The sequence below is a fragment of the Typopeltis vanoorti genome, chromosome 16 (genome assembly GCF_054136105.1).
Source record: "Typopeltis vanoorti isolate ZY-2024b chromosome 16, IOZ_Tvanoo_1.0, whole genome shotgun sequence".
Classification (NCBI taxonomy): Eukaryota; Metazoa; Arthropoda; class Arachnida; order Uropygi; family Thelyphonidae; genus Typopeltis; species Typopeltis vanoorti.
The window spans coordinates 57,854,750-57,878,360 of NC_143564.1; the positions used below are offsets into that span (position 1 = coordinate 57,854,750).

The 23,611-nt window shown below is 34.2% G+C and overlaps 1 protein-coding gene across 3 annotated transcripts in view; it reads left to right on the forward strand.

Annotated features, from left to right (window-relative positions):
- LOC150098042 (nose resistant to fluoxetine protein 6-like) overlaps window positions 1–23,611 on the forward strand; it is a 352,140-nt gene that overhangs the window by 319,060 nt on the left and 9,469 nt on the right. For all 3 annotated transcript variants that reach the window (XM_090406583.1, XM_090406584.1, XM_090406581.1), the window contains 8 exons: window positions 1,751–1,854; window positions 3,795–3,965; window positions 7,391–7,484; window positions 11,062–11,151; window positions 11,367–11,535; window positions 17,295–17,374; window positions 21,586–21,708; window positions 22,049–22,169. In XM_090406583.1, coding sequence (XP_090262709.1) covers window positions 1,751–1,854; window positions 3,795–3,965; window positions 7,391–7,484; window positions 11,062–11,151; window positions 11,367–11,535; window positions 17,295–17,374; window positions 21,586–21,708; window positions 22,049–22,169 — 952 coding nt within the window. The remainder of the gene's footprint in view (window positions 1–1,750; window positions 1,855–3,794; window positions 3,966–7,390; window positions 7,485–11,061; window positions 11,152–11,366; window positions 11,536–17,294; window positions 17,375–21,585; window positions 21,709–22,048; window positions 22,170–23,611) is intronic.

Genomic DNA, 23,611 nt, shown 5'->3' on the forward strand with positions numbered 1-23,611 from the left:
TTTCTTCCTTATTATGAAAATAATTAAAATTATTCTTCCTTAAGTAAGAATACTAAAATTACTCTTCCTTATTCCTCACAGCCGAATGTTTTTATTGTCTCTTTTGGATAATTTTATTTCCTTTTCATTGAAAACGAAAGCAGATAATAGATAATTGCTTTTCGATGGAAAATCTAATATGAAATTTTCATGTTATCGCTGTGTGACCATCCATTCATGTTTTGACCATTTCTTTTTATCATTTACGAAACAACCTCGTAATACTCAGACAAGTCAAGCTTAAAGATTTATCACCAATGCTTAACCACCACTGTACTACACCCCAGCCACTGAATTAGGAGCCTTTGTTCAGATGTACGTTAACATCACTTACGTAGCGTATATAGAAAAATACTTGGTCACGTGCGTCATCAGTAGGCAACTATTTAACAATGCTTCTGGTTGGTAAACGTCAACGGTGTTGACCACAATGGGAAAAACAAAGGATCTTTCGGAGTTCCATAAAGAGCTTATTGTTATTGCCGTTTGTTTGGAAACACGATTTTGAAAACAGCGGAGCTGACTGGTTTCTCAAAAAGAGAGATATCCTGGGTGTTTAATCAGTGAAAAAATAACCCACATTGCTTGTCTAAGGAGCGTAACTGTACAGCAGTCCTAAGACAGTCCGTGCTCCAGACCTATATCTCACTGAACTATGCGTAGAGAACTGAAGAAGATCGGTACTAGCAATCGCATGACTATACGCAAAATAAAAGTTTCTAATTCAGTGGCCGGTATACATAGACATTCTGAAGTTGGGGTGAAGATACGTTAGTGAAATTTAATGCTATCAAAGATGCTGTTTTTATATCCAAGAAGAAAGTTCATCTCTCTCTCTCTCTCTCTCTGTCTCCTCACTTTTGATAAAATTCCACTCGCCAACCATGATCAGTTTCCCCTTCTTGAGGTTAACTCTGGCATAAGCACATCACGTCCATAGCCTCTTCAGCCTTTGAAACCGTGATACCCTTTTTTGTTCTAAACAATACTTTTCCCCTTTTCAACTTCTAACACTATAAATCCCCAATCGGGCTAACTTCAGAATATTGTTCTCACATTTGAGATAGTGCACCATACACTTCTCTCAGAATGCTTGATTGCATCCAAAAGATATCTATATCACTTAACAGATGACTCCTCTCTTACAGACATCCTACACTCGCATTATTTCTTTTCTATTGGTATTTCCGATGGACGCTACTTAACTGAACTATCCACTATTATTCCTGCACTTTCCTCTAATCTTGTACGACACTTGCAGCTGCTGGTCACTATTGATATAAGGTTTACTTCTAAACTCACCGAACTAATGATTCATCCTTTTTCTTCAGTCTATATACTTCTATACTTCCTCATATACAGTTTTATCCAACGAACACAACCCCCAATTCCCAGAGAAACACATTAACATTAATATTCGTTTCTTCTCTCTTGCCATATCATATTATATGTCATGAAACTGCTCGGCTATGGGATTGATATAAAAAGAACGACACATCGTAGAATGCTTTGTATTATTTTAACCTTTCATGTGTGTGTGTGTGTGTGTGTGTGTGTGGTATTTCTATTATTTTGAGTATAATGAACTTTACATTTTCAATTAATTTCATTTCACTGCTTATCCACATTTATCCTCTGAGTTACATTTTGAAATATATTTGCTACTCGTATAAATTAGTTTAACTTCGAAATCTGATTTATTTCTATTTAGGTGTCTGATTGGCTTCCTAATTTTAATGGTAATTATGGGAACCGCTGTCGATATTATAAACGAGATATTCAGCCAGGTGAAAAAAGTTAAAGTTTACTTGAACAGTAAGTGTATCAAATGGTTATTTATTGTTATTTATTATGACTGTAATTTCTATTTATTTTATGCTTTTCGATGTGAACTGAACATGAGACATTCAATAAACATCAGCAGAACATTTTGAGACGCTTACAAAACATTGAAATGGCTCGTAAGAGAAATTTTTGCCGAAAAGTTTTATGATATAAGGAAAGGCAACTAGACTTTTTTTTCAGATGTCTAAAAATATTGCAGTTAGATTCCAGCAGCTTTCTTATACAACATTGAGATTAATATTATCTTGTTGTGCTTGAAAATGTATGGAATAAATGTATGGATTGAGTGGATTTACACAAAATACTAAAAATTCAAAAATTTCCAAAGATAGCGTTGCAGAAAGAACTTTTAGTTTAGAAAGAAGATAATAACACCATAGCTAACACCAAAATGGATTCTAGAATCTATGAAACCTCCCTACCGTTCCAGTAGTTGGTAAACTTGCTCACACGGCTTACACATTACCCGCTGATAACAGTCATCTGTTGTTGTCAGTTGTTCGTGCACTTTTATTTCCGGTTAGTAACGTTTTGAGAGGAGTCCCTGATGATATTGTCGTTGCTTTTGTTGAAGTATTAAAGTAGTTATTACATCTCTTTTTCTCATCCATTACTTCACTATAAATTCCATAGCCTAGTCGACTGGACTATTTATTTTTGTTATCCTTAAAAGCACTTTCGATTTTGGATTTTGAGCAAAATTTTTTTCGCTCAAAATTTTTTTTTCAAAATTTTGTTTTCCGCTCTAGTAAGCTAGTAAGAATTTCTTCTTCGTTACTGAAACTTGCTTAAATATATTCAGTTCTTTTCTGGTTGTGTGTTTATTGCGTGCCCTTGAAATTATTTGTTTCCATAAGAAGCAAATAATTTCCAGGACACTTCCTACTTGGTAGCCATTGCAGAGTCCAAAGAAACGTGTATTCACAACGTTCTACCTATCTCATCCCATCTTAGTGTAGTCTTTCCTGTGTAGTGCGTGTTCTCGATGACAACAAACTGTATTATAGAAGTGAATGTTTTCCGCATCCTAGATATTTTAATTTCGATTCTGGTCATCGACTAGAACAGCTTAATCTAAGCCTTTTTTTATTCCTAGCCAGTTTCAGGCGAGTCGATCTTTAGTATTTTTTAAGCCATGGAAGAAATCGAGCTTTTAATCCCCACTTAGCATAGTTAATCATAGAATACGATGGAGGATACAAACATATAACTTAATTATTTATTAAGGCATGGAATACATCTTTAAATCTCTTTCTAATAAATTTCATTATTATTAAATAAATATTGCCTTACAGTTTGATGTTATGAGTTTTCAAAGATGAGCTTTCAGGTCCTTCTCCAATTGATGTTTAAAGGCTGACTGGAAAGAAGTTAATAAATATTTTTCGTTTAAGAATGTACTCCAAGAGCAAATAAAGACCGAAATAAAAGGTTTAATAAAGAAACAAAACAAGTACATTTAAAAATGTAATCAATTATTTTCATGTACTCAGCAATATTTTGAAATGATGTAGTAAAAATAAATTTTGCTGAAGAAAGCAAAGAAGATGTAAAACGATGTTATCAGAACGACCTTGGTAATTATATTAGAACTTGATGCTTGCACTATACCGTATTCATTAGATGACTCTTTAAACATTGTGTACAGATTAATGAGGTGTAATACATTAAATTTATTAGAATGAAAAATTATTATATAATAAATTGTTAAAAATATATACAAATTTATTGTAATATATTTATAATAATATGAATAATAAATTCATAGATGCAAGGGAGCTTAAATTGTGTTATATACTTTAAGGATGAGACTTGTTCGTGTGCGATTGTCAAATGGAGTTTTGCAGTTTATTTAGAGTTGCTACAATTTTGATACCAGTATGTTTTACTAATCCCTTTTTTTTTTTCAGACAAAATTTCGAAGATACTCCTTGCATTTTCATTGAATTCAAATGCCAATCTTCTTCTGGATACTGATGTGCCCCAAAATGGATTGGGATGCTTGCACGGAATGCGATTCGTGTGCATGTCTTGGATCATCTTGGGAAACAACTATTTGTATGGCAATATGCAAATATACAGTACGTATCTTAGACTAGAGTTGTTGTTTATCTCAACTATTCCTTGGGCAAATTTACGTGAACTATACTACAGCAAAATGTAAATATCGTGAACCTTTCTCGCTTTTTCCCATTTATTTCACATAAGTTTTAAAGACAAAGAGGGATTTTTTTAATCCCGCTTTAATATTATGAGTCAGGAAGGTCACTTGTTGAAGGTGGCCTTCCTGATTTACACTTATTTCAGTGTCAAATTTTTAATTAATGACCAACTCAGCTCAAAAATCGGTTTTGTCATCCGGTTGGCAAAGTGCTTTAGACTAAGTTATTACAGACTTTTAAAATAATATTTCATTTCGAAGCATTTACTTGTGTTGATTAACCAATGTAAATAAATATAAACGTTTGCATATTTAAATGACATATGACTTATATGTTCGAGCTACAGACTTATGAATCAACAGAGCATATTCTTTTTATAAACTTAGAAATTTCAATTCTAAATAGAGTTTCTTTCTATTAATTTTAAATTTCGAACCTCACTGTTTATAATAATAAACTATTTATATAGGTATTTGTTATTATTGTATATTTAGTAAATCATTTATAATTAGAGCAATATTTTGCGTATAACTGACAATTCTGGCATTATGTCTATTATGAACTTTTAATCAATGATGGCTTTTAGCAATTTCATAAATTCCAGCACTAAATAGCATATAACATGTCAACTGATCGTTTAATGTCGTTACTATGCAAATATTTGGAAATATCTTCAAAATGCCCATATTGTATGTGCTTTTTTTGGGGGGGGGGTGATTCTAGCAGCGCCATCTATGAACTCTGGAGATAACTATTAAACACCTTCTACTTATATATCAAAGCAACTGTTTAACTGAGTGCAAGTAAGCCTGAATTCATACCTTTTCCCGGATAAACAACTAGGGCTTTATGAAAAAGGAAAGAGCAGGTAGTATAATGTAATATCGTGTTTAGAAATTCCTTTGAAATTTTTCCCAAAGAAGAAACTTAATGCGATTCAGTATATTTCAAATCGGAAAGTAAATCTGAAAGATACAGAGAGAGAGAGAGAGAGAGAGAGAGAGAGAGAGAGTCCAATATAGAAATTATTATTGAAGTTTTAAGTAATAATTTTTACATAATTTGTTACTGAGAGTATGTTTTATAATTACGTAAGATTCTGGTTTATTGAAGTTATACTGCTTAACCCTTGAATCTAGAAATGTGTTACGAACTGTGTCAATATTTTTCAAATATTTTGTGTTTATATTTCGTCTTAAAATTAAAATTATCTACCAGATTAAATTCCTCACTTAATAATAATTGATGCATGTATTATAAATCACACAGGTGAAAGGTTGAAATGAACGAATGGGAGAACGATCATTAATCCGACCCATTGCCTTCCTCTGTCTGACATTTAAGGATGAGGGAAAGTTTGAGGGAATTTAGTACCTGGCTGGGTGAAAAGCAGCCTCTTCAGCCAAAGCTGTCAAGTGTTCAAGAGGATGAGAAAGCTACTAATGTGATTGTTTCTACTAGGAAAGCTAGAGATAAAACGGAAATGTAATCTGTTGTAATAATTAGTGTAATACCAAGGATAAGAGAAGATGATATAGAATCCATTTTTTCATGAAAAGGAAGGATTATAATTTGGTAGCATTGAGATTGGCCAGATTATTCTCTCCACTGAAGAACATCATGAAGGTCTGTGTTTATGTCGCTGATTGTAGAATATCTTGGAGCTTGGGATGTTTATGGGAACTGCGATGTTTATAAAGTGGAATAGGAAGAATTGGGTGAGCGATAGTGGAGATATGAATAAGGTTATTGGTCAGTGAGAGAAGATCATTTATATATAAGAGAAAGTGGGTAGGTGAGGAAGCCATCCATTATGATTCGAAGTGAGCAACCGGAGAGAAAACAGCTCTTCAGTTAGAGAGATAGAGAGAAGAAGCCATACTAAAGATCGGCAATTTTATGAGCACGTTTCCATGCCAGAATGATCAAATACTCTAGAAATGTCAGGGGTAATAACACAGCTGACTCCAAACCTTTCTATGGCATGTGTGCAGCGGTGGTCGATATAAATTAGGGGATCTACTGTGGATTTAGGTTGGTAGAACCCATAGCCGTGGTCATTAATTAACTGGGGGCATCCATGTAGCGAAGAAGTTAAGTGTTTATTACTTTCTCATCCATTATTTTCAGAAGAAATTAGGTGAGGTTACTGAGTCTGTAGTTTGATGGCAGACTTTCACCTCTTTTTTTAAACATGTTGTCAAGACCATATCGTAATCTTGGGAGAGTTCCCCACCAGATAACTGAAGGAACTTCTAATCCCAATATGAAGCTGAAAGAATATGTAGCAGTAGGATTATACGTCGAGTGTTCGGGAAACCTCCTGCTGTGTTACCATCAGATTCGGTTTCATGTACTATCTGAAAGCCAATCAGGGGGAACTGCTTTAGTGCTTTACCCTTGAACGGAAGAAAAACATTGGTCTTCACCATAGGATATTACTTACTTGAAGGAAATCAATCACTCTGCACGAAATATAGAGGAGGGGGGGATAGAAATCGCACTGTACTTTGGAGACTAAACATGGTATCAGCTACTTCTGTCTTTTAGTAAGTAATTTGGTGGCGTTTCATAGGGAGATGAAGATCAATCTACCATTAATTTATTTGCCATTTTCTCCAGGAAGGCATCCTTTTCCATTCATCTATTTCTCATCAGTCCAAGACGGAGTGAGTACCCTGATTAGGGGTTTTAAGTGATTAAATGCAGTCAGCCAGCTTGCCATTCATCTGCTGCATTCCTCTAGGAGTAAATATTGTGTGAATCCAGCTAACTCACCACTTGATTGAAAAGACTTCATAAAAGTTCCTCACATCGTAGAGGGGATCTAAACCAGATCATTCCAACCAAAGGGCTCGTCTATACGGAGGCTCTAGATATTATGTTACAGCAAGAATACTTGGTGAGTTCGTCAGAACTAACTATTCTAGAAACAGGCCATACCAGGAAGAAAGTGGGCTGGTTTTTAGTGATTATGTTTTGAATTTCACCACTGCATTGATGGCCGTAACAAAAAAAAAAAAAAAAGAAGCGAAATAGATGTCGGATTTCTTCCTGCTGGAGAGTCTTCTATAAGAAGACTAAGATAATAAATTAATTATAGAATTACTCGCCTGTAAGACAGTAATATTACACTTTTACTGATCATTTCATCTGACGGATGGATATCCTATTTAATATGCCAAAGAAGCAATTTGCTATTTTAGTGAAGTTCTACATAATCGAAAAATAAGAGGGTTTCTAGTATTTTAAGTGATATATAACATCTTAATTTCTTAATAAAAATATTTTAATAAAATGTCCTTTTTATATTTTTACCTTTTTATTCTTCTTGCTTTCACCAGGTAATCTGCACGATTCGACTGGATACGTTGAAAACTTATTTTTTCAAGTAGTATTCAACTCTAATGTGGCCATAGATACCTTCTTTTTTATCAGGTGAGGATAAACTACTAAGTGTAGAACCAATATCCCTTGCGTCTTCCCTTCTCTCGCTATATTTTCATGTTCAGTTCAATTGTTAAAGTTGTTACAAATAAAAACCTGTAAAACAAAACTGAAAATAAAAACAACAACATCAACCACATGACATCGCAATCTGGAACATAAGTGGGATTAATTTTTTTAAAAAAGTATATTAAATGCAGGGGGAATTAAAATTGATCAATTACAGAAAATAAAAACAAATAACTAAAAAAGGAAAAGATAAACTACCGAAACAGAAGAGTTTTATATAATATAAAGTAGAGTGATAAAGACAAAAATGAACAAAAAGGTATTACGGCTTAGGTTCCCAAATATTCTCAAAATGAATAAATTTCTACAACTAATGGAATGAAAGAATAATAGAAAAATGATTAAAGATAAATCGAGGCAGCTTAACAATAACTGCATTATACGCTCCAGGAGAGAAAAGAGGACATAGTAGAGTAGAAAACATGTTTAATAAGATAAAAACGATTATATAAAGCAAAATAATTAATAATAAAATAGAAATATAATAATGATTAGGTAGTAGTCATATTAATAGGTATAAAAGCACCAACCTACTAGAACTGATTCGAAAAATAGTTCCATGTTTAGTTTCTAAAGCAGTGTTTTCGAATTCAAACACAGCATTGTGTATTGGCTAACCATCATGAGACCATATTATTATTAAAATAATTTGTTTGATCAGAAGGAGGATGGAAATCAGTTATAAATTATCTTATTTTGAAAAAAAAAACTTCACAACTTTCTTTATATATTAGAGTATACTAGGTCTATAAGTTTTAACACACCTTCCCCAAGAAGTTTTAAGATTTATGTAGCATATTAATAAATAAAAACAGCCATAGCTAAAGATGCCTTCTGGAAAAATAAAGATCTGCTCAGAAGTTCTGTGAGTATCGAGACAAAGAAAAGAATGATAAGAACATTAATGTGGTCAATTTTCACATATGGAGGTGAGACCTGGATATTCAAGAAGAGAGTAAGACAACAGATAATGGCCTTTGAAATGTGGTGCTATAGGAGAGCTCTGAAAATCCCATGGACAGAACATGTGACAAATACCGATGTCCTACAGAGAATGAGAACACAGAGATCTTTGTTACAGCAAATGATCCAGAGGAAGATGAGATTGGCAGGACATGTATTGAGGGGTTCAGCAGGACAGAAGATGCTAACAGTTTTAGAAGGAAAAATTATGGGAAAAGGATCAAGAGGCGAAAAGCGAAGGACATGGCTTGAGGATATAAGATCATGGACAGGATCACATGGCTATGCAGAAACAAAAAGGAAAGGCCACCAACAGAGAGAACTGGAAGGACATGGTGCTGCATCCTCTCACTGAAGAAGCTACATGAAGAAGAAGAAGAAGAAATAGCATATTAGTGTCACCTGTTGCCAAGAGTTAAAATTGAAGGCACTACTGATATTTTCCTTGAAAAGCGAAAAGTTGTTTAGAAATACTTTTTTTATGGAAGGATGTTCTGGAGGACTGAGGTAGATGGCTTGAAAGACGAAGAGGAGAAGCAACTTCAGGTGAGCTTGAAGTTGGAATGAAAAAAAGATATTGGATTGGGCAACAGTTGGTCTGTGTTTTAACAAACCTAGTGTGTTAAGTCACTCCTCGTTACCTTACTCGGATTTTTTATTAGGTAATAAAGAATTAGAAGATTAAACAGAACGCTAAAAAGAATAAAATTATATCTGAAGGAGAAATAAAAACAGGTCTGTTGGGCATTTAGATTATGAAAGAAGACCCACCACATAAAAGTTGCAATCATCTAAATAAAGATATTCGATAGCAGGATTTCAAAATTTTTATTCGGAATTTATGGACCGATTACAAAAACTCTGACAAAGAGAGAGAGAATTGGAAATGATCAAGCTATAACAAATGCAGAATTTGAAATTAGGTGTGAAAAACAAAATCATGGAAAAATCACCGAGAGAAGATAATGTGAAATCGGAATTATATAAATATGCAGGAATACTTATGGATATCTAAAAGAACAGCCTACCAATGAATGGAAAATGGAAAACATTTCAAATTCCTGTTACAAACCATGTAACAGTTATAGATTAGTAAATTATTAAATGAGAAAGTTACAAAATATTCAAACGCTTTTATTATAGAGTCATAGAACGCATCTGTAAAAAAATAATCATTATTATCTGACTTTCTATCAGAAATTAATAATAAAAATATAAAAGTACAGCCGAATTTACAGATTTTGAAAAATCATTTGGAAAGCTAAAAAAGGGGAACGTTTTAAAGATATTTCACGAAAGGTAAGGATTAAATAACTTTCTTAGAGCTATTACACACAGATCAGGATAATGTGATGTAAATAAGAATGCTGAATTATCTTGGAAATGAATACATCAAGGAGTTAACCTAGGATAAAATTTTGGATGCTATTATGAATCTGAACAAAGCATTCAGAAATTTCGGAATGATAATCTCAACAGAAAAAAAAATCTAAAACAATGACTTTGAAGCGATAAGATCCCTGCTGAAATATATGAGTATAAATAATAACTTTTGAAACAAAGTAATTCAGATAAAAAGAGATTAATTGCAATTAAATGAACTTTATGACAAAATATATGTGGTCGTAAAATAAATGAAGAAATAATGAAAACATTATATAAAAAATGACCTATAAATCCAGTTGTGTAGAATGTATTGAAAGAATGTAAACACAAAATTGCCTGAACGGGTACTTCAGCAAAAACCAGTCGAGAAAAAGGAGACCAGGACACCCCTTAAGAGACTTATTGATAGTTTATGTGGCTGAAACAGGCCACAGCAGGCTTAAATCCTCGAAGTGAGAGAATGAATGGGTAATGATGAGGATGATGACGATGAATATATTCTGTTGTTTTGTTGTTCGTATATAAAACAATAAAAAATAAGATGCGAAAAAATAAAAGAAAAAAGATATACGTTAGAGGGGACAGTTGATGGTTGTGAATGAAAGTAGCATAAATATCAACCTATATTGAGAGGGGAGGAAAGGGAATCTCGTGATATGTGTATCCGTTTCACCCTACCTGTATACAGCTCACGTGCTGCTGATATACTTACATATTTTTTTAATCTGCACATCTGAGAATGACCAAATTTATTTTTGTGTTCGAATTATTCAGAGCATTCCAGTTTATTACCCAAATGCACGAACTCCACCTCGAACACATTCTTAGCAGCAGTATGGTACTTCGTTTGGAATAAGTTAATTTAAAGAGACCATAAAATTGTCGTAGAATTATGTATCTGGATTGAAATAATGCTAATGTGTGTGTGTGTGTGTTTGTGTGTGTGTGTGTGTGTGAGAGAGAGAGAGAGAGAGAGAGAGAGAGAGAGAGAGAGAGAGAGAGAGAGAGAGCATAAGTTTCATTATCTGATCCTTCCTTCTCTTTTCGGACATAAAAATGTTTAGTTTAGCTTACATTTGATATTGCATGACATTATTGCTACATGAAATGAAGAGAATATTAAAATCAGCGCTTTTTTTCTCCCTAACAGCGGTGTGATGCTGGCCTATTTGACCTTGCAGTACGTTGACGGATTCGGAAGTTTCAGCATTCCTAGGTTTTTCATCAGGCGCTTCGTCAGGTATGTGGAATATATCAATGCATTTCTTTACGCTGGTGTAAGAACGCATTTCTTTGTTTCAACCCCCCCCCCACCAAAAAAAAGAAAAAGGTGGATGTATTTCTAATGAGTTCATGAAGAGAGTTAGAAGATCACAAACACCTTGGATAATACTTAATTACTGAACTAACTGCACACCCTTCTGATATTTTGGTTTTGCTTTTTTTTTTTTTCAGATTAACGCCTCCCTACATGGTCGTTATTGCATTAGCACTACTCCTCCCTGCTTTTGGGTCTGGACCCTTCTGGCACGAGACTGTTGATCCTATAACAAACACGTGTCGACGAAGTTGGTGGACAAATCTGCTTTATATCAATAATTTTGCAGTGACCACAGACCAGAGAGTAAGTGCAGCACGTTTTGATCATTTAAATATTTATTTATTTATTCTTATATAAAAAAAAGATCAGTTGTGAACACAGTGATTCTAGCAATTGTTCAGTATACATATTATTTCGTATCAAACCTCTGATATTGGTTTCTCTCTACACGCTTCGCTCTCTCGTTATACCAACACACTTTTATTAGGTTAAGAAGCCATGCTACTGTTTGCTTGCTAGAAATGTTGTTATATTATTATCAACAACATCCTCTTGTAAGGTCAGCACAACACTTTCAAGTGAATGTTATATTTTATAGGCCAAGAGATAGGCTAAGAAACCGTTCGGAATGGTCCGCAGAAAAAAAAATTACAAAGGCTATTTTCTTTGTGCAGGTTTATGCCTGGAGGGTACAAATGTCTTCGCAATCATACCACTCTATCCAGACAAACAACTACACTGGAACAGGTCATTGACTCTGCTCTGATATTTTAACTGCAGTGATTGTAATGATTTGAGTAATTTGTTGCGAACAACAACAACCAAAATATTCTGTTTTCAGTATAGGAAGAGTTAAATAGGAGCTTATTTGAATAACTTCAAAATATATGTCTTTGAACGCTGAGTTTAAGGGATTATTAATCTTCTGAATAAAATCTGCTTCATACGGAACCAGGTGAAATTATAAGTGATGAAATAGAAATGCAGAATCATTTTCATAATCGAATTCATAATGAGAACACTGTCAAAGTTGTGATAGAATAAATCGGCTCCTTCTGCGCAGATGTGTTTGGTGTTTATCCACGTCACAATCACTCAAGCAATTTTTCATACTTCAATTTTCATGTTTGATTTTCAAGTATATTCTTTCTTTTTTTTTTAATTTATATAATTTCCATACGAAAATGTTAGCCACCTCTGTATGGGTCAGAAGTTGAACAAAGAAAAAAAAATGCTGATATTTTCCATGCAAACCTTGATTAACATGTTATAACATTTAGAAAATATTGGGGAAGATGAGGAAGACTATTTTAAAAAAGTCTTCCTCATCTTCATCAGAAAAAAGCAGGGAACGAAAGCTATTTCGGTTGAATTTGAAGTTAAGTTTGTTTTTATGTTCAAATAAAGAAATCCTTGATGACAATTCAGCAGCTTAAGAGTAGCCTGTGCCAGAAAACGCAACACAACAGAGAAGAGATAATATTTGAATTTATCTGAGAGGTCTGTTTTGTGCAGAATAAGACAAGAGGCAATCGTATGATTTGGACATTGAAGTTAATTAGGTTATATGTTCTTTAAACTCTATATAATTATTCGAGCATTGTGGAGCATGTTGTATGAGGAAGTATGAAATGCTGTAGTTAATAAAACACATATTCTAATAAACACAATAATAAACAGTTAATAAACACAATATTCTCAAATAATTCCAAACAAATATCTGAGTCTTGTGTATAAAAATCTCTACGCGTTTTATTGTGAAAATACATTAATATTTTGTAGGTTAATCCTTTTCTTTAGAGAGAAAAGGATATTACATAGTAAACGCATCAAAGGAAAGCACTCGTCAACTGTTGAAAACTTTTATAAAATGCAGAGTTTTTATTTTCCTTCTTTTTTATCAAAACTCTTAATTAATTATTTAAATGATAGCTTGGGATAGGTAAGAGGGAAGCGTCTTTGCATTTTCAACAGGCTGCGAATTTTGATTCGAATCCCAGTATGGTAGGGATGATCGTAAATGTTTTTAGTTGGTAAATGATTTTCTTCATCCATTGTGAAACGACCATTCTGATTTTAGTGTGATCGCAAATGACTTGAAAATCGTGCTATGTTTTGGTCTAAAGATGAGCTTTCGGATCACCTTACAACCAATCGATCCACCCGTCCAAAGATATTAGTGTGTTGTATGTTTACGGTTTTTCCTGGATGCAGCTATTATAAAGAATTCGATCAATTGCCTTAGAGATATCAAGAGCAGGCACTTGAGTTTCTCAAAACTTTTTTCCATGGAATTTATCCAATATGAGGTGACATAAGAAAGAAGACACCCATTGATCAACAGTGGCTGAATCCATACTAGCAAGTTTTTTGTTTTTAATCAAGAGATTTCCAGATAACGCAAAAGCTACCTTTTATTGATTTTTTTCTATTACTTTAGAAAGAACCGAAGTATTAAATTATCAAAAAAATGGATTTCTTTTTTACTTGCAAAACACATATACGTAAGCCATCGAAACATCTCACTTAACAGGTGCATTATAATGACCTCGTAGCCTTAGTTAAAGGCTGTTATTCCAAACAATCAAACCCAACACTGGAGATGAGAGAAGGAATGAAATGTGTTCCTTGGATATTTAAATCAGTTATATATTCGGTTTAATCCTTTATCCAAGTGTAAGCAAACAAAGTTTGCACCTGAAGTATTTTCAGGACTGGGGCAACTCGTGGTAAAGGTGTTTTGCGGTTCTGCTGTTTTGTTCGGTATGTGAATAATTAGTTTGAGATCAAATATGCGATATGGGACAATTTCATCGAACCTCCTAAAAAGTGTGGCATATATAATCTCTCCCCCTACCTACCTACCCTTACTACGAAATCTCTTCACGCACACGCGAAAGAACAGTGATAGGAAAACATTTTTCGTAGGGGAGTTGAAAGCTTCCTAAAAGGTTACCATTAACTTTGGTATGATATATCAACTAGCAAATGGTCTGTAAAACAAGGTTTTAAATCTGTACTCACGAAATGAAGAAATGTCAAATTTCTTCGAGATATCGGACATAATTCTGACATAAAATATCACTCACATAACATGACATGCTAAAGCGTTGCCCTCCTAAACTAGATTTTGGACTTATCAAATTTCTAATATGTGAAATAGCCGAATTACAGATGTTGGATCAGCGTTGGATGCCATCTCTCAATCCTTATTTACCTTTGTTCATTTCTAAATATATCTTCAGTTTTATGCTGAATTACTTGGCTGGAGAATATATCCAGGACCAATAACAGGCCCACCAATATGAAGGTAAAAGAAGAGAATTTTTCAGGCCGATTGAAATTCAGGATACATCCACGTTGTGGTAGCCTGAACACCAGTTTCACTAGCGTTTTAGACTTCCAAAGTTTATAATAATTATGCTTTGGAAGTGATTGCAATTAGAGCTGAAGCGAACTAACACTGCGAGACACACAATCTAGGAGAATGTACATTCTCGTAGTTTGTGTGTGTTCTACAAGATGAAAAGCCGGAGTTAAGGGAAGAAAATCTAGACCACTTACGTATGATAAATAGTAACATACTTCCGGTTGAAAAGTCCTTATAATTATAAGATCTTCCCATTTTTGACTCGATTCGAATTCGATCTTTTCAACTAGAGTCTAAATGTCCCTAGTTAGGCACTGTGAATCTTGCATTCTATTTCTGGTTTTTAAAGAAGAATATCTAAAGCTTCTTTGTGATAGACTCATCTGAACTTCAGAATAAAAATCTTTTTTCTTCATCTTCAGAACAGGGAGTAGCTTCGTAGCGCAATTGTGAGGATGTCATGATATTTGCTCTTCAGCGGAAACTACTTGTTCCAATCCCTTGGAGGATGGGAATCTTTATAATGATTATTCAAATGAAGTTGACCTAACTCGTTTCATAGTGGATGTGGCAGAGCCCGCACCCCCCCAAAGCAGGTCAACTAGCCGAACACATTCACTTAGCACACAGTACACTTACCTAGAGTCTTAATACCTTAGGCAGTAATTCCGATTAATAGCCCAACGAACCCATTTTATTTATTTATTTATTTTTAAACTGAGCAATACAATACAAAGATCAACGAAGCTTCCATAACTTCAGAGCAGTGGCGGCTCATGGCTTGAAATCGTGGGGGTGCTGCAACTTTCAAAATATACATACACACTGTAAGTACAATGTATGCGTGTTTGGATAAAATATCAAAACTATGGTAAAAATTAAAAAAAAATAATAATAATTAAACATGAAAATATATTGTTTATTATCGATAAAATTATACAGTTTGGTATAATTCAAAATTACTTAAAAATAAAATATATTCTTCTTGTTTTGTTTCATGAAAAAATATTGTTAATTATCAATAAAATTTACAGTTTGGTATAATTCAAAATTACTTAAAAATAAAATCCATTATCATAACCCAAATAATGTTTTAAAATAAAAACTATAACAAATGTTATGTCTTTAATTGTAATGTCCAAATATTTAAAGAGACGGAGTAAACATGATAAGCACTACGAACACTCTACTACTGGCGCAAACTGCATATAAACAATAGTGGAACTGCGCGACGGACAGTGCCGCATTACGCTAATAGCTCGCATCTCACTATGACGTGCATATGCTTGCGCGCGTAGCAATATGGAAAACTGTGGTAAACACAGTTCTGCTAGCGTCCTTTGCCCTCCTAAGTGCTACAAGATGGAATTTATTATTTTTTTTAATACAAAATAAGAGAATTGTATAGAATTGTTGATGATAAAATTAAATATTACAAGCAAATATAAATAAATTAATAAATATATTTATAATACGACAGCCTGTGTAGCTCAGTGGATGTGGCGTTTGCATACCACCGCGCTTGGCCGCACGAAGGAAGTCTTGGTTTCGAGTCTAGTCGGCGACTAGAGGAAATTTTTCTAAGCCTTTTTTCGACCGGTTCCCGAGTTAGTCGATCTCTGGCACGGGCAAGCAGGTTTTTCCTCCCGGAAACTCGGGTTTTTCGTCCTGTAAACTCAAGAAAATCGACCGTAGAACCCACATTATTTCAGACATTAAATATATTGTGTTAGGGTTAGGAACCACGAGATGGCGGCACATTTGAGCCGTCTCTCTTCACTGCGTACCGCTCAATTAGTGATAGCCTTGGGCAATCTGTCTCTGATTGGGTACCAGTGGAGATTGAACTGCCCACTCAGTCTCCAAAAGTTAGATAGGGCTAAATGGCCTCGCCTACTCCCGTATATACGGGAATAAAAAGGTGTTAGCTGATTTTTTTTTTTGATAATACGAGAAAAACTGGGGGTGCTGCAGTTCCGTAATGCCTATGCACGAGCCGCCCCTGCTTCAGAGTATACCTTCCATTTTTCTTTGTCTGCAGAAGGTATACTGTTGTCGGTTCATTCTAGTCAGGGACTTGGTGTGCTTTTCTAGGTGTCTTGTATCAGACGACTCCGGAGTTAATGGATCTTTAGCGCAGATAAGTACGATTTTCTCTTCAAAAAATCAATTTATTTATTATTTTAGACCTTCAGTTCAGAAAAGTCGATTGTCAACTTTATACACTCGAGTGTATACAAATAAAAGTAATTTGGAGGTAACGCTTTAATAGAAAGCCATTTAGAATGCACCCGGTGGATGTGGTGATAAATATAGAGACCGGCTGCTAACCAATTCTCCCCCCCCCCCCAAAAAAAAAGATCCCTGCTAAGAAAAGTGACTCCACTCTCGGAGAGTGAAACGGTATCGAAAAATTTATTTTATTTCTTATTTTAATTAAGCTGATTGAAAATTCCGACAATTATCTTTTGCACTAATCACTTTCCTTGTCAAGAAAAATAAATTTCTGAAATGGCAACGGCGAGAATCTTAAATAACCGTCTTAAATCTGTACATACATACATTATAAAGGTTTAGCTGCTTTCTTGTCATCGCACATAAATTCTAATAAAGATATAGTTATTTTACCTAGAAGTTTTAGAAGTTATTTTTCTGTTAGATGAGATAACGAATGCTTTTCCCTTTTAAACAGTGTCTGGAACATTCCTGGTACTTATCGTGTGACTTTCAGCTGTACATCATGTCTCTACTCGTGCTTATCCCTCTAGCGAGGTAAGTTGACTCATCGTATTCTGATACCTCTAATTATAAATAATTATTTATAATTAGTAATTTTGCAAGATTCGTACAAAAACATTTTTTTAAAATACTGCAAGAATTTTTAAAAATTTATATTTCTTAAAAATGTGGTATAGGTAGGGATCCTCCCATTTATAGAAGATTCGGTCCTGATATGAACAATTTCAAGACAGAATCAAGCCATGTTTTATCTATTTTTTAATTATATTTATATTTGATATGAATTTATTTAAGTATACATTAGCGGAGAAACTAAGGATAAAAAAATGAAACAAACTGTTGTTGTGAGTGGGCGTGGCACATGAATGGATGAAAAGCCTGTTTCATAATACTTTTAAGTAGCAGAAAAAATAACCGTTTAAAACACCAGTTCCTAACATTTTAAATCTTGATTCTTCATCATTAATAGATCAGATACAAGAATTATACAGTGGTGTCCAAAACATAAGGACGAACATTATTTCTGAAGATTACAACCGCACGTTCAGGTGAATCAGCTTGTGGCAGTTTGAATAACTGACGATTTCGAGTAGAAAGCGTTATACATTCAAAATTTCTAATCTAGCACAAAGGGGCACGTGGTAGCATTCAACAGAATAAAAGGCAAAAGGTTGCGCTAAGCGAATTGTATTTGATGGAAGCTCTTTTTGTGAAGGAATAAAGTTGCAAACTTGGATGCTTGTGATGTCTCAGAGACATCATCTAGATCAGTGCTTCCCAAACTTCTGGATGTCAAGGCCCCCTTTGCAAAAATTAAAATATTTCACGGCCCCCTCGAAAAAAATCGTAATAAAGAGATATATTATTATAATATTTATTGTATTTATATTCAATACAAAACATACACAGCGAATATTGCAAAAATCAAATGCATATATTACATTTTTTGCCTCTTACAGTTTGGTTCTGAAGACGCGGGCTGTTCTGGTAAAATTTGAAATACTGTCCTTTCTTTTGAGTCTGTTTTCACTTCTTCTGGTTGTTCGCGGGAATTTTTTTTTATTTTTTATCAGCCATTTATCCATCTCAGTGTTAAATTTTTTTAACGTAGAATAGATCAAATAATATCACCACTTACCGATACTGGCACACCACAGACTGATAACATGAAATTAGTGAATATTACCTGAATAAGGGAATCCCCGGACCAGGAACATTTTTCTCTTTTGTGACTTTTCTCCCTTTACGGTAAATAAGCCTAACGCGAAACAGACAGCAAAGGCAGGTTATTAAAGCGTGCATATGATTGGTACGGTATTAACAAAAGATCGCTCAACCGAAAGATAAAAGCATAACTGACAATTGAGTTGAAATACTAACTCTCTTCAACCGAATTCCATATGTGAAACTGCCATAACATTCGTTATATATATATATATATATATATATTACTTAGTTTTAACACTTTTACGAATTTTAACACGTTCGGTTGAATTTTATTGCTGCCTTGGGAAATCGAACTCACACACATCTAATTAATAACAATAGTTTTTAGTTAGATACTGTGTTTGCCCATGCAACATATGGTTTTGTTTCAGTCTATACAGCATAGTTTCTGTATGAGGAGACATGTGATTCATTAATTAGTGATTTGATTCCAGTTGTCTCTAATTGCGCTATTTGTTGAGGAATATATTACAGACTCCTCATACCTTATTCACTGGCATAATAAAAGTACTTGTTTTTATTGCCTCTGCAGTATAGTGGCTGTTAGGGAGAGCGTGTTGTGTACCACTGCAAGCAAGTTACTATCTCCCCACATGAACTTGTTTAAGCTTTTTTCATGTGTGAAGTATATGCGAAGCTTTTATTGATAACAGAAAACTAGCTCGGATGACATTGATAATAAAAAACGAGTTTTGATATGTATACAAAGTCAATATCAATAGTCCCTGATTATGAACGCGTGATGAAAGTTGATTTGGAGCTTCCCTGGAGAGCATTCGAAGTAAATACAATTAACCACTGCTTTGAAATGAAACATATGAATAAGCAATATTTACTAATATTCATTAAGCGCCGAAATACGCAGGAAGCAAAGTTTGTGAACCAACACCAATGTGTCAATTTTTCCATTAAAATATAAAAAATAACAAAATAGAAATAATAAATAATAAAAGTTAAATACGTTTATTTTAAAATAAAAAAAATCTACTTAGTCTTAAAACATTTTAAATTTGGTTTCATTATTTCACGGCCCCCCCCCCTCAATAAAACCTACGGCCCCCAAGGGGGCCGTGGCCCACAGTTTGGGAAGCGCTGATCTAGATGATTTCATGTGGGGAAGAATTATTGAAAAGCTTGAAGAAGACTGCAGAATTACTGATATTGCCAGAGAGTTAGGAATCTCACATAGTGTTGTATCCAGGCTCTGGGTAGCGTTTCAAACCAATGGAATATGTTCAAGCGTTTGCTAAGAGGTCGCCCTCTCTTTATCACGGAGCATGAAGACAGATTTTTGATTTTAACAGCAAAAGGCAATCGAGACACCACGGCAGGTCAGCTTGCAAGTCGGCTCCATTTAAACACAGGCACTCAGATATCTGAACAAACTGGCAAGATGCCTGCGACAAGAAGGCCAATGCACCCAATGGCGTGTACTCTATGTCCCTTTATCCGCAGCTCATCGTAGAGAACGTTTTCAGTGATGTTGTATCCATAAAAATCGGACAAGATATCAATGGGCTAATGTACTCTTTACAGATGAGATCGTTTTAATCTTTCCTCTGATTCCAGACAACACTTGATGTTGTGCGAAAGTGGTAGTACTGCTTACCATCGCGAGAATGTTCTTGAAAGGGATAGATACGGTAGTTCTGGGGAGCATGGTGTGGGAGGCATTATGCTTAATGGACGCACGAAGCTACAAGTGCTGTAAAAAGAGACTATGACTGGTGAACGATATTGCCACGAAGTTCTTCAACGTCATATTCGATTGTTCCGTGGTGCTGTGGCATTGTCATTTAGATGACAATACCACACCACATCGTACACGAGCAGTGGAAATACTTCTGGAGACTGCGAATATTAATCGAATCGAATTGGAACGTAATAGGGAGATGTATTTCTGCTCGAAATTCCCCTCTAGAAAGTTTTTCTAGAGGGGAATTTCACCTTCAGAGCAAGGCCTTATCCTTGCTCTGAAGGAGGAGCGGGCCAGTTTGCCTCAAGAACTTCTGAATCACTTGGTGCGAAGTCTTGTGAGAGCTGCATCGCAGTTCGGGGTGGATATATTTCATACTGAAATGTCTCTCCGCATAGTTTTCTGTAAGTACTGTACATTAATTCCTTACCTACATCCTTAGGAAATTTGCAACTTTTGCCAAAAACGTATTGTAGTTTAACCTGCGCGAAATTTATAATACATATTTGTGTAATATAATTTATTAATATGCTGGCAATAGATTGATATCCACATTTGGATGTAGCCATGAAATTTTTTCGTATACGGGTAAAAATGTAGTTCGTCCTTAGCTTTTTGACACTAGTGTATAAACAGTGATGGATCAGTTATAAGAAATATATGTCGTAAAATATGTTGGATACTAATTTCATCGTTCCGGTATGCGATCATTGCTCGCTTATGTGAGGCCTTAAAAGTTCCGTGTTTGGTCAACAGAGCAAGTTTTCAGATTCTGTAAAAAATAAATCAATAATATAAAAATAAAAATAATAAAAAAGAAGACATCCCCCGTCAGTCCACTGATGATATTATGTAATCTTTGTTCACAATGTTTAGCGAGTAGAAATAATAAAAATTTGTTATAAGGCACTTAATAAAGTAAATGCTCTAACATAGATATAAACATATAAATTATAAACATAGATATAAACATCAATTATACACTAAAAACTGTGGATTTTTTAACATTTATTAACAAAGTGTGCCTTTCAGAATTTTTATATTTACAGCTATTTAACATGGTCGAAAAAGAAGTAGCTTCATTATGTTGTGTACGTGATAAGCCAGTATTGTTACATTTAGAAACATAATCTTCTGATCTTTAATAACAGTGTATTTTCTGAAAGGAACAACGCTAAAAACGCATACAAAAAATAATAAATTATATTGTTTGTTAATAACTAAAATATATTAACGCTAAATATAAGTAATAAACTGAAAAACCCTAATTAGTTTACAACTATGGAGACTTTAAAATTATTTTGTTTGTATTTTATTTCAGGTGGCCCATAGTAGGTCTTACTATTAATTTCATACTAATAGCCACATCCATTGTGGTGACAGGATTCCTCACTTATTACTACAATCTCCCACCGACATTATTGGTGGCGTATCCAGATCCAGAGTAAGTATAAATATCTGAAACTGTGAATCTGCTTTTCTATTTATATGTAGTTTAATGCAATATATTTAGTGGATCTAGCTCAAGTGGGCCGATCTATGACTTATATCACCTGAGTTATTATTATTATATTTTCTTAATGATTAAGGACAGGGTAATGCGATTATATATTAGCAAAATAGCATAACTAATTAAACAAATAATAACCACAATTCATCTATTTTTATTTTGTTAAAGAACTTCCATGACAGATCGGCAACCAAACTTTAACTGATATATTTAGCTGATGAAAGAGAGATTATAATATTAATTTTCTTTATTCATTCATTGTCTTTATTTACAGGGAAAGAAATTACTGGAGCCATATAATTCTCAGCAAACCTTACATTCATCTCGGACCATACTGTGTGGGTATAGCCATTGGCTACTTATTTTACACATGCCCTCAGTTGCTACTGAAACCGGTAAGTTACATACAAAGGCATTTTTATTTACCTGTTTCTATATCATTTCGGAATTCTATTCATAGGATGTATAATTTGACTTCATTTTCTTAATCGGATTTTTTGACAAACTAAAAATACGATGCGAAGTGATATTAATAATTCCACGCTGGCTAAATATAATTAACAAAATTAGGTGTTTAAGATCTCTGTTAAAATTTATGTATTAGTTTCGCTTTTCATAGGGCCATTTTAATGCAAAATTAGGCGAAACAAAAATATATTTACAGTACGATTATTGCGATAAGGAATACAATAATGTTATTAATAATTTATATTTTTATGATTGTCTATCACGTTACTTTCTATAAATGTTAATAAATAAAACGTGTTGTTAATAACCGGGTGTTGGTCTACCCTTGTGATATCACCTAAGCTCTTCAAATCGTCAGTAATCGTGAACCGAACTACCAGTGACCACCAAGAATTAAGACTAAGCTGCCTACCGATTTACAAAAGCGAAAGTAAAAAATATTCCGTCTACTCTCTTTGGGGAAAAATAGCTGTTGGAGTATTTATTTATTAATAATAAGCAAAAACCTTTTCTCTAATGATTTATGCAGCTCGACTATGGCACTACATTCAATGACAATCATAGCTTAATTCATCATCATCATCACGAACCATGAGCTCACTGCCCGTTGATGTCTGATGCCTGTTTCACTATCTTCTTCCACCTTTCTTTGTCCAGTGCACAGTGTCGCATTTTTTGTACACCCATTCCACACCAGTCTTTTACAGTATATCGTCTATCCATCCTCTGTATGGTCTACCTCTTCTGTTTAAGCCATCCAAAATACCAAACATAAATGTCTTTATCGTCCGGTCCTCACTCATTCTACAGATGTGTCCAAATAATTGCAGCTTCCGTTTTATAATCTTCTGCATTAGATTCTGTTTTGGTTGTATCTTCTGATAGAGCTCTTCATTGGTGATTTTCTTAGTATCTTCCTGTACGAAGTTCTTTCAAATTCCAATCCTGATCTTTATTTCTTTTTTACAGTCCAAGTCATATGTCAGTTTACTTCCCAAATATGTGAATTGTTCTACATTTTCTATATCAGTTCCATCCACTTGTATCTTTTGTTTCATGTTCTTCTCAACAAATACCATTGTCTTTGTTTTTTCCAAGTTCATAACAAGTCCAAATCTCTTCTCTTCCTCATTTAACAGTTTCCGTGTTTTTTGTAGTTCTCTTTCGTCTTCTTCAATAATAACAATGTCATCTGCAAATCTCAGATTGTTAATTCTCATTCCGTGTAGAGATATTCCTTTGGCATCTTCTTTCATTTTTATCCATTGCTCTTTCTAAATGTGCGATGAAAATGCATGGTGATATTGGGTCTCCCTGTCTCGTACCTCTGCTTGTTCTAAACCATTTGCCCAAATCATCACCTATTCTA